Source organism: Pelodiscus sinensis, chromosome 6 (assembly GCF_052426305.1).
Source record: "Pelodiscus sinensis isolate ZL-2025 chromosome 6, ASM5242630v1, whole genome shotgun sequence".
NCBI classification, from domain to species: Eukaryota; Metazoa; Chordata; order Testudines; family Trionychidae; genus Pelodiscus; species Pelodiscus sinensis.
Window position 1 is genome coordinate 27,717,702 of NC_143057.1, and position 12,299 is coordinate 27,730,000.

The 12,299-nt window shown below is 38.6% G+C and overlaps 1 protein-coding gene across 21 annotated transcripts in view; it reads left to right on the forward strand.

The window, feature by feature from the left end:
• The window catches only part of PTPRD (protein tyrosine phosphatase receptor type D), a 1,795,899-nt gene that overhangs the window by 1,600,224 nt on the left and 183,376 nt on the right, over window positions 1-12,299 (forward strand). For all 21 annotated transcript variants that reach the window (XM_075931585.2, XM_075931586.2, XM_075931588.2 and 18 more), the window contains 2 exons: window positions 8,009-8,197; window positions 11,762-11,872. In XM_075931585.2, the coding sequence (XP_075787700.1) occupies window positions 8,009-8,197; window positions 11,762-11,872 (300 nt within the window). The remainder of the gene's footprint in view (window positions 1-8,008; window positions 8,198-11,761; window positions 11,873-12,299) is intronic.

Sequence of the window (12,299 nt, forward strand, 5' to 3'; positions counted from 1 at the left end):
CAGCAAGAAAAGAAAATATGGTAGGAGACCAGTTTGTCTTACTGGGGACATCCATGGTGAGCTTAAACACAAAAAGGAAGCTTACAAGAAGTGGAAACTTAGACAGATGCCTAGGGAGAAGTATAAATATATTGCTCGAGAATACAGGGGAGTTATCAGGAAGGCGGAAATGCAATTGGCATTGCAGCTGGCAAGGGATGTGAAGGGTAACAAAAAAGATTTCTAAAGGCATGTTAGCAATAAGAGGGTCATCAGAGAGGGTGTGGGGCCCTTACTGGATGAGGGAGGTAACCTAGTGACAGATGTTGTGGGAAAAGCTGAAGTACTCAATGCTTTCTTTGCCTCTGTCTTCACGGACAAGGTCACCTCCCAGACAAATGCACTAGGCAACGTGGTATGGGAAGGAGGTGGACAGCCCTTGGTGGGGAAAGAACGAGTTAGGAATTATTTAGAAAAGCTAAACATTCAAAAATCTATGGGCCCGGATTTAATGCATCCGAGGGTACTGAGGGAGTTGGCAAATGTCATTGTGGAGGCCTTTGGCCATTATCTTTGAAAACTCATGGAGATCAGGAGAGATCCTCGATGATTGGAAAAAGGCAAATGTAGTGCCCATCTTTTAAAAAGGGAAGAAGGACGATCCAGAAAACTACAGACCGGTGAGCCTTACCTCAGTCTCTGGAAAAATCATGGAGGGGATCCTCAAAGAATCCATTTTGAAGCACTTGGAAGAGAGGAAAGTGATCAGGAATAGTCAACATGGATTCACGAAGGGCAAGTTGTGCCTGACCAATCTGATTAGCTTATATGATGAGGTAAGTGGATCTTTGGATATGAGAAAGTCAATGGATGTGATATACCTTGACTTTAGCAAAGCTTTTGATACGGTCTCCCACAATATTCTTGCCAGCAAGTTAAGGGAATATGGATTGGATAAATGGACTGTAAGATGGATAGAAAGCTGGCTAGACTGTCAGGCCTAACGGGTAGTGATCAACAGGTTGTCAGGTTGGCAGTCGGTTTCTAGCAGAGTGCCCCAAGGATCTGTTCTTGGATTGGTTTTGTTCAACATCTTTATTAATGACCTGGATGAGGAAGTGGATTGCACCTTCAGCAAGTTTGCAGATGACTCTAAGCTAGGGAGAAAGGTAGATACTCTGGAGGTCAGGGATAGGCTCCAGAGTGACCTGGACAGATTACAGGATTGGGCCAAAAGAAATCTGATGAGGTTCAACAAGGACATGTGTGGAGTCCTGCACTTGGGACGGAAGAATGCAAAGCATTGTTACAGGCTGGGGACTGAATGGCTAAGAAGCAGTTCTGCAGAAAAGGACCTGGGGATTACAGTGGATGAGAAGCTGGTTATGAGTCAACAGAGTGCCCTTGTAGCCAAGAAGGCTAATGGCATATTGGGGTGCATTAGGGGAGCATTGCCAGCAGATCCAGATAAGTGATTATTCCCCTTTATTCGGCTCTGGTGAGGCCACATCTGGAATATGGCCCCCCACTATAGAAAGGATGTGTATGCACTGGAGAGGGTCCAGTGGAGGGCGACCAAAATGATTAGGGGGCTGGAGCGCATGACCTATGAGAACAGACTGAGGGATTTGGGTTTGTTTAGTCTGCAGAAGAGAAGAGTGGGGGGGATTTGATAGCAGCCTTCAGCTTCCTGAAGGGAGGTTCCAAAGAGGATGGAGAAAGGCTGTTCACAGTAGTGACAGATGGCAGAACAAGGAGCAATCGTTTCATGTTACAGTGGGAGAGGTCAGGGTTGGATATTAGAAAAAACTATTTCACTAGGAGGGTGACGAAGCACTGGAATAGATTACCTAGGGAGGTGGTGGAATCTCCATTCCTAGAGGTGTTTAAGTCTCGGCTTGACAAAGCCCTGGCTGGGTTCTTAGTTGAGATTGGTCCTGCCTTGGGCAGGGGGCTGGACTTGATGACCTCCTGAAGTCTCTTGCAGGTCTATGATTCTATGAAAAGAATTTTACCATTTATATGATATCTCTTACGCAGAAGTGGTATCTGGAGCTATACATCTAGCTAATATATTTGCATTTCACAAAGCTGTTTTCTATGTCAGTATTTAAGAAATAAAGAAAAAAGTTTAAAACATTTCCAACTATGCATGTTTTTGTAGAGACTTTTTTGAATGCAATTTTTAGAACAATTATTAAATTTATTTCAGTTTGAGAATTTTTTGTGTAGGTTCGCTCAGAACTTTTTCTCTAGAGGTGAAAACTTGAGTTTACATCAAGATTTAATGCTGAGTGTAGTTCAGTAACCCCGCATCCATTTTCACAGAAAGGTCTTTTGGTTTTGCATGATTTATTTTCTTGAGATAAGGATTATATTTGTACTAAACTGGTATCCTATATCAATTGATGTTTTGGTCTAGATAAGATACTTTTAGGGATTATAATTGTGGTTTTATGGCTAAAATGGGGTTAGCTTCCTAACTTTACTGGTTCTTGGGCACAGAAATCAGAAACCTCCTGCAATTTCATCCATCAACCAGAATATTTTAAAACATAACTAACTAAATAACTAACTAACATACACAGGTATTTTAATATTTTCAAATATCCTTCTAACTATAACTTACTTGTAGTTATATCTCAGTAAAGATGTCAACAAGTTTTCAATGTCCTAATATTTATCATAAATTAAAAGAATGTTAATAGTATTTTGCATCAATATAAGGTCAGGCCACCACAAAATTCAACGAATGAGTAATATTTTCAGATCTATTTCAACTTCCATCCTAAACAAAATCTGTATTACTTGTGTGACTTTCTAAGCACAAGGACATAATAATCTGCCCTATAATGGCCTCTCAAAATGACAGTGCCAAATGGCTTTGTGAAGGTCAAGTCTGATTTAAATTGTTGATGAATTAGGAGCTAATTCAGTATGATTGAATATTAATATGAAACAGTGGTATGTACTACCATTTAAAGCTTAATGAGCGCATTAATGAACTAGATAATTTTTTTTTCTTTGCTCCTCATGTTGATGTTTAAATCTACTAATCTATTGATAGTTTTAATAGTTACTTTTGACGTAAAAGTTTATGCTGGCTAACAGACAGTCATTCGCTGATTTGATTCTCAGCTCTATAACATGACACAAATGATGGTCTATCAAACTTGGTGTCATCAAACTGGAAAGACAGTTTTATACAAATCACTAATAAATTTAGAGGGGAAAAAAGCAATTAACATCTTATGAACTACACCCACTGAGATAAGCATTCCAATTAGAAATTTCATTATTTCCCCAGTCCGTTTTATGTTGAATACTGGGTTTTATTGCCAAATACCTCACAGCCAGATTGGAAACAAGCCACAACTGTCAAAATATAACAGCTCTGGCTATTTGAATCTGTTACATTGTGATGTTTCTCATGAAAATTTAACGAAGACAATGCATTCAAAGAGGTTCTGTGCATAAGGGGAATGGATGGAATTTAATTACCCTTATTAAAAATAAGAAAGGAAGGCTCTTTACATACTCCATCCTATTAGTATGCAAGATAGATTATCTTTGTTGTGCACTTGTGTATATGAAAAAGTGGCTCTGGAGTGTTCTTTATGAGCCAAGAAGGAACAGAAAGGTTATGAAAATGCATTAGAGAGCTTTCTGCATGGCACAAGTCAAATCTTGTCATTTACTCCCAAGGTAAAGGATTCGCATCTGAGAAATGATTATTAAGTTTAGATTTCTTTGATGGGAGCCTATAGCAAATGCTTGAGCACTGTAAGCATCTGACACTCGCTACTGATTGGTGGAGATATTGGCTCTGAAGAGAGATGGAAATTTGCAGAAGAATAGTGACTACTGTACCAGAGTAATATTTATATGTGCTTGTGTTTTCAGTGATTAAGTAGCCCTAGGGAGATAGCTGTCACTGGAGAATGTGAAAATTTGTCAGGTATTCAAGGAATAGCTAGAAGTGAGTTTTTCAGAAGGCTCTGAAAGCTTACTGAAACCGCTTAAAATGGCACCGTTTCTGTACAAAGAAAGTAATGTAGATGACATTGAACAATTCCTAATAAATTATTTTTGTCTTGTAAAAAACTGCATGTCAATAGCTGACAAGCAGGCATTTGATAATAAAGCATGTTCTATTTGGTGGTGATGGGGGACTTCAACTATCCAGATATATATTGGGAAAATAACACAGAGGGGCACAGACTATCCAGTAAGTTCTTGGACTACATTGGTGACACATTTTTATTTCAGAAGGTTGAAAAAGCTACCAGGGGGAGGGAAGCTGTTCTAGATTTGATTTTAACAAATAGGGAGGAACTGGTTGAGAATTTGAAAGTGGAAGGCAGCTTGGGTGAAAGTAATCATGAAATCATAGAGTTCGCAATTCTAAGCAAGGGTGGAAGGGAGAACAGCAAAATAGAGACATTGGATTTCAAGAAGGTGGATTTTAGTAAGCTCAGAGACCTGATAGGTAAGTTCCCATAGGAATCAAGACTGAGGGGAAAAACAACTGAGGAGAGTTGGCAGTTTTTCAAAGGGATATTGTTAATGGCCCAAAGGCAAGCTATTCCACTGCATAGGAAAGATGGAAAATATGGCAAAAGACCGCCTTGTGTTAACCACAAGACTTTGCATGATCTAAAAATAAAAAATGAGTCTCATAAAAAATGGAAATTAGGACAAATTACAAAGGATGAATATAGGCAAACAACACAGGAATACAAGGGCAAAATTAGAAAGGCAAAGACACAAAATGAGCTCAAACTAGCTACAGGAATAAAGGGAAACAAGACGACTTTTTATAAATACATTAGAAGCAAGAGGAAGACCAAGGACAGGGTAGGCCCATTGCTCAATGAGGAGGGAGAAACAGTAACAGAAAACTTGGAAATGGCAGAGATGCTTGCTGACTTCTTTGTTTCGGTCTTCACCGAGAAGTCTGATGAAGGAATGCCTAACATAGTGAATGCTAGTAGGAAGTGAGTAGGTTTAGAAGATAAAAAAAGAACAAGTTAAAAATCACTTAGAAAAGTTAGATGCCTGGAAGTCACCAGGGCCTGATGAAATGCATCCTAGAATACTCAAGGAGCTGATAGAGGAAGTATCTGAGCCTCTAGTTATCATATTTGGAAACTAATGGAGACAGGAGAGATTCCAGAAGACTGGAAAAATGTAAAGAACAACAACCCAGGAAAATACAGACTAGTTAGTTTAACTTCTGTTCCAGGGAAGATAATGGAGTAAGTGATTAAAAATCATCTGCAAACACTTGGAAGGTGGTAAGGTGATAGGTAACAGCCAGCATGGATTTGTAAAGAACAAATCATGTCAAACCAATCTGATAGATTCCTTTGATAGGATAACAAGTGTCAAAGTTGACTCAGGACTCACAATTTTTGTAGATCACTCTGTTCTATTAGCAAAGTGCTTCGCTAATACAACCAGAAAAAGTGAGACACCATCCCCAACCCAAGCCATCTTATTATCAGATAAAAGGATTGAACAGACAAAGGATTGAAAAAGGGCGCGAATTGACAAAGTTACCTGGGGTCAGTCAAGTATCTCATTTCCTTATCAACTCTCACCAATCTCCTGTTAATGTCTCACTATCACCCATAAGTGGAAAATTTGTCCTCTGCCTTAACATCCTTCTTCCTGCTTACATACAAACAAATTTACCTTAACATCTCTCTTACTGCTAGAGGAACACACAACATTTCTTTAATTCATTCTACTTTTACAATATATTTTAGTCTACTTTCACACGAGTCTTGTGGATAAGGGAAAAGCGGTGGATGTGGTATACCTAGAATTTAGTAAGGCATTTGATACGGTCTCGCATGATATTCTTATCAATGAACTAGGCAAATACAACTTAGATGGGGCTACCATAAGGTGGGTACTTAACTTGCTGGATAACCATACTCAGAGGGTAGTTATTAATGGTTCAGAATCCTGCTGGAAAGATATAACAAGTGGGGTTCCACAGGGGTCTGTTTTGGGATTGGCTCTGTTCAATATCTTCATCAATGATTTAGATATTGGCATTGAAAGTGTGCTTATTAAATTTGCAGATGATACCAAACTGGGAGGGGTTGCAACCACTTTAGAGGACAGGGTCATAATTCAAAATGATATGGACAAATTGGAGAAATGGTCTGAGGTAAACAAGACGAAGTTTAAAGACAAATGCAAAGTGCTCCACTTAGGAAGGAACAATCAGTTTCACACATACAGAACAGGAAGCAACTGTCTAGGAAGAAGTATGGCAGAAAGGGATCTGGGGGTTATAGTGGATCACAAGCTAAATATGAGTCAACAGTGTGATTCTGAAAAGCAAACATGATTCTGGGATGCATTAACAGGTGTATTGTGAGCAAGACCCGAGAAGTCATTCTTCTGCTCTACTCTGCTCTGGTTAGGCCTCAGTTGGAGTATTGTGTCCAGTTCTGGGCACCGCATTTCAAGAAAGAAGCGGAGATATTGGAGAGGGTCCAGAGAAGAGCAACAAGAATGATTAAAGGTTTAGAGAACAAGACCTATAAAGGAAGGCTGAAAGAATTGGGCTTGTTTAGTTTGGAAAAGAGAAGATTGAGGGGGGACATGATAGCAGTTTTCGGGTATCTAAAAGGGTATCTTAGGGTATGTCTACACTACCCCGCTAGTTCGAACTAGCGGGGTAATGTAGGCATACCGCAATTGCAAATGAAGCCCGGGATTTGAATTTCCTGGGCTTCATTTGCATAAGCCGGGCGCCGCCATTTTTAAATCCCGGCTGGTTCGAACCCCGTGCCGCGCGGCTACACGCGGCACGAACTAGGTAGTTCGAACTAGGCTTCCTAGTTTGAACTACTGTTACTCCTCATTCCATGTTCGAAGCCTAGTTCGAACTACCTAGTTCGTGCCGCGTGTAGCTGCGCGGCACAGGGTTCGAACCAGCCGGGATTTAAAAATGGCGGCGCCCGGCTTATGCAAATGAAGCCCGGGAAATTCAAATCCCGGGCTTCATTTGCAATTGCAGTATGCCTACATTACCCTCCTATTTCGAAATAGGAGGGTAGTGTAGATATACCCATAAGGAGGAGGGAGAAAAATTGTTCATCTTGGCCTCTGAGGATAGAGCAAGAATCAATGGGCTTAAACTGCAGCAAGGGAGGTTTAGGTTGGACTTTAGGAAAAAGTTCCTAACTGTCAGCGTAGTTAAACACTGGAATAAATTGCCTAGGGAGGTTGTGTAATCTCCATCTGTGGAGATACTTAAGAGTAGGTTAGATAAATGTCTATCAGGGATGGTCTAGACAGTACTTGGTCCTGCCATGAGGGCAGGGGACTGGACTCGATGATCTCTCGAGGTCCCTTCCAGTCCTAGTATTCTATGATTCTATATAACAAGACTACGTCTAGACTGGCATGATTTTCCGGAAATGTATTATAATAACAGGGCTCGACAATCTATGTAATCTACTCACCCGTGGCAAATAGATTACATCCCGGAAGAGCCGGGTTCGGGTGATCTGCACATGCGCAGAACGCCAAACAGCACAGCTGGCGAGTGGGGCTAATAATTATCATAGCCTGATTTGTCAGATATTCTCTGTCCCTACTATGTTTCCAGAGTTACCTCTCTTCAGATCTGTGTGGAGTCCTGGCCTCATTGAAGTTGAAAGGAGTTTTGTCATTGACTTCAGTAGCACCAGGGTTTGAACATAGGTTCTTACATACTTTCAAAACCATTACAGTTATTCTAAGAATCTATCCTAGCTGTAATACCTGAGCTCTCCATAAATATTTTAATATAGTCAGCCCCTCAACACCCTTCTGAGATAGGCTGCTGTGATCTCATAGGAATCATGATAGCACCTGAGGCTTTCTGCTATAGAACACCTTAGCCACCACTTCAATGCAAAGCAACTGGAGCTCTGCCTATGAGTCTAGCCCAGTATGGTGTATGAGTTTGTAATGTAACAAATACGAACTAGTGTTATAAAATCAAACTCTGTTTCCTTTTCAGAGGATCAAATTCCTCGTGGTTTTCCCACCATTGATATGGGCCCCCAGTTGAAGGTGGTTGAACGCACTCGCACAGCCACTATGTTATGTGCAGCCAGCGGCAATCCTGATCCTGAAATAACTTGGTTTAAAGACTTTTTACCCGTTGACACAAGCAACAACAACGGACGTATCAAACAATTACGATCAGGTAGGGTCTTGTTACTGTTTCCACTAACGCCCAGAGTTGTTCTCTCACACTCTTTTATTTTTAATTTATAGGTAAAATTTTCTCTTCCTCTTCTCTTCTCTGTGTTACTAAGTGTGTCGTCCATGTCTGTGATGTTGTCATAGCCTGTTCCAGAGTCCGTCTCTGTGTGTGTGTTTTGCAGCTTCTGTTCACTCCACATTGCTCACTGCTGTGACTGTATTTTTGATATTTTTTTCTTTACTGCTTTTCTGCAGTATTTGACGGATCCATTTTCTCCTCTTTCTTTCTTCTTTCTTTTTTTTTCCCACAAATTTATTTCAACATTGGACTTCATTCAGAACTTTCAAGGAGTACCAATGGTTATATTAATAAAAATCAAAACTTTCATATTTAGACACTAAAAATATTCAATAAAAGTGTGTTTTGTGCTGTCTTTTCAACATTTGAAGCCAACAAAGATTAGCCAGTTTGGACACATCTTTCCTCTCACTAATACATAAAACACAGTACTTTTTCCCCCATGCGTAACCATACCTTAAAAAATAGGGTGGGTGGATAAAAAAAGTCCTTGGGTAACCTATGAAAAAGAGCTTTTTGCTGGCTGAGCATTTTTCTAACACATTTAGCCACAGTAGTGTGCGCCCACGCTAAAGCTTTCTGATTCCTACATTGTCTGGATCTACAGAAGCCTGCTTTTGGTGTAGACTCCAGCTTTTGCTTCTCTCTCTTTGCCCGTTGCACTTCCCTAATAGTCCTTTCACCCCCCTCTTCACACCTTAGTTTATTATGTTGCTCTCTTTAGATTTAAAAACAAAAGAAAAAATACCTCTAAATTTATTAAGTTAAAAGCTTATCCCCAATAATTGAATGGGGAGATAATAAGCCTTTTGCCTTGGCAATTATAGTAATATTGGTGTAGAATCTAAGTTGTTTAATCACCTGTCTTCCCAGAATTATCAGCTTTTGACCTGTCCTGTGATGTTAAACCGTCTTGTTAACTGACTCTTTGCTTGTTGTCAGCAGAACTGTGTAAATTAACCTACTGTTAATGTAAATTAAGAATTAATTTTCACATGTGACATAGATTATTTAGTATATAAAGTTTTAACTGAAAACTTTGTGCCAAATTATAAGGAATATAATAATATTTTTATGCTGTCTTTCTTCTCTCCGTATTTAAATCTCCAGAATCTATTGGTAAGTGCTTAGTTCTGAAGCGCACTTCACCCCCACTAATTTCCATATTCAGAATATTATTATTATATTATTATGATTATTATTATTCTTAAAATGCATGGCATGCATTTTACTAACGGTCAGTGTAGTCACCAGATCTCCGTAGTGGCGCACACACACACCTCCACAGAAATGTTGTATCAATCATAGCTACACCTGTCTAGCAGAAACAGTACACAAGTATCACGTAGATAGAGTGCCGTGAATGCAGTAATCCAACCTAAACTACAGTGTTTGTTTCCAGATAGTCTTCAGTATATCTCCTCTCTATCTATATATATATATGGTGAATATATATATATATACACACACCCTTAAATAGAATAGCCAATATTTTCCTAAACTATGTATTAAATACATTATTGTAAAGTCTTTCTTTAAGGATGGGAGGCATATTCGATATATTTCTAACCCTATATAACCAAACACTTAAGAACTACTGAGATGCTTCTCTGAGAGTAGCAATGCTGCTTTTTGTGGCCTTTGCCCTTTGTGGTACAGTGCAACTTGCTTTTATAATCTAATAATACTATCTAATATATTCCTGTTTTAAAAGTATAGTATTTCAAGTTTTTAAGACCTTATTTAATTCTGTAAATCTAATTTGATTCTTCTTCCAAAGCCCTAGCCTCCTTCTTCTCGTACTAATGCTTCTTCTTTCTAATCTTATTTGCATTCATATTATCCACCCAGGTGGTACACCAATAAGAGGTAAGAGTGCTGAACTAACGTTCACAGAATGATCTTACTCATTCTTTCTGTCCTTTCATCCTTCTCATCTTTGTCCTGTTTAAAAAAACAACAACACAGAATTGTCCATCATCTTTATTTTTACCTTTGTTCTGTTTGGTTATGATCAGTGATTCTCATGTTGTGACCTTTATTTCCACTTCCCTTTTCCTTTCCCTTATTTAGTTTCTTCATTTTTGAAAAAGATAATTTAATTTGTGATATGCTTCAAAGAAAGCATATCCAGGTCTTTTGGCCATAGCCCAGTCACAGCTTACCATTTGTCCCTCTTTTTTTTTTTCCTTTTTTCTTCGTTTTCTTTTTTCTTTTTTTTTCTTTCTTTCTTTTTTTTTCTTTTTTTTGTTCAACTTGAACAAAAAAAAAGATCATTTTTTTTCTTCCTTAGCTGTTCTTGTTCTGGACCAAAGCCAAGGTGGTCTGGAGAACAGTAGCAGACATGCAGAAGACAACATGGAATATCTTCTTTTTGTCTTTATCTTTCAAAAAAGGTTTTTGGTTTTTTGTTCTCTGATTCTTTTTTTTTTCTTTTAACTTGATAAACTTGAAAATGGTTCTCCTCCCCTACAAAATTACAGCAATGCTTTTTTCCTTGATGGTTTTTTATGTTTTTGTGTTTTTCTTGGATTTATCCCATCTCTGGATTTTTGGATCTTCTGATCTGCAGGCTTTGGAAACGAAAGGTTAATGAGTCATTATTCTTGGTGGTGTATGGTATTGCTGGTTTTTGATACTTTGACAAAAATGTTCACTTCTTTTATAATTCTTGTTTTGTATTTTTCTTGGGTTTTGTGACACCACACTGCTAATCCCACTTGTGGATTTTGATGGGTGTCTTAGGGGGGGGCCCTCCCGAGGTCCTCAGCAGTGATTGGTTGGTTCTTCCTTGTTGGCCATGCTTTTAAACTTTTTTTTGTCTTCTAATTCAACTGCTCTTTGTTTTTCAGCAAACGTACTAAAGATTGTAAGTTGTGGCAAACCGTCTTTCTTTTCTTACCAATCTGCATGTCCTAAGGGAGTTTTATTTCTTTAAGAGAATATTTTGATAATTATGAATGACTAATGCAGTTTCTTATTTTTTAACACTTCAAGCAGCTTTTTTGTTCTTGCTGCATATTTTTGGCTTTCTTCAGCAGAAGACTTTCTTGAAACCAGTCTTGTCTTTTTTGAGAGTACCAAATTTTGCACTCCTTTTGTTACAAAAAATAAACAAACTCAAAAGATAGAACTACCCAACAACTTAATATATTTTATTTCATTTAAAAGCCATACTTCCTTGAAGCAGTCTCACCCATCTTCATTTTAATGGTCGAGGGGGAAAATAAGTATTGTTTAGAATGTGATTTTTTTTTTTTTGCCAAATGCAAATTGTTTCCTGTGCTAGCACTGATGATGTGAAAAAAATAATCTTTGTTTTTTTCATCGCATCATTTTCTGTCTGTGCACCTTAGCAAGAAAATGAACCGACGTTGAATGGACCTTCGCATACAGGGCTTTTCATATTGTAAAGCGGTGTATAATTATGGATCTAGAAAACTTCCTCTAACCGTCTCTTTGGCTATATATTTTATATTCATACAGGTGCCCTCCAAATCGAACTGAGCGAAGAGTCTGACCAAGGCAAATATGAGTGTGTTGCAACCAACAGTGCGGGTACACGCTATTCTGCCCCTGCCAATCTATATGTCAGAGGTAGGAATGACAAAACCCTGGCATCCGCTCTTCATGCAGGCTCGGGGGTGTTCACATGCTCTCAGGCCCTGGGCAATTAATATAGTAATAAACAAACTGCTCTGATACAAGTAACAGTAACAGCATATGTTTTAAAAATTTAGAGGACAGGGATTTTTTTTATATAGCATTCTTGAGTTCAATCTATCCTGTGACTTAAGGTCTGTAAGTATATTTACACTTTTACATCTTGACTTCTATTTTTCTGGCATTTATTTAGACCTGTGCGTTGCACTTTTTTATTATGTTGTTTATTTTTTTCTTTTGTGTTTTCCAACTCCTGAGGTAATTGCTTGCTGTGCTACTAATCAGTTCTGAGTGTAGCTACAAGGCAAAGAGGTGTGTGTCTACATAACCTCTTCTGCTGAGTGGCAAAGGAAAATCTTCA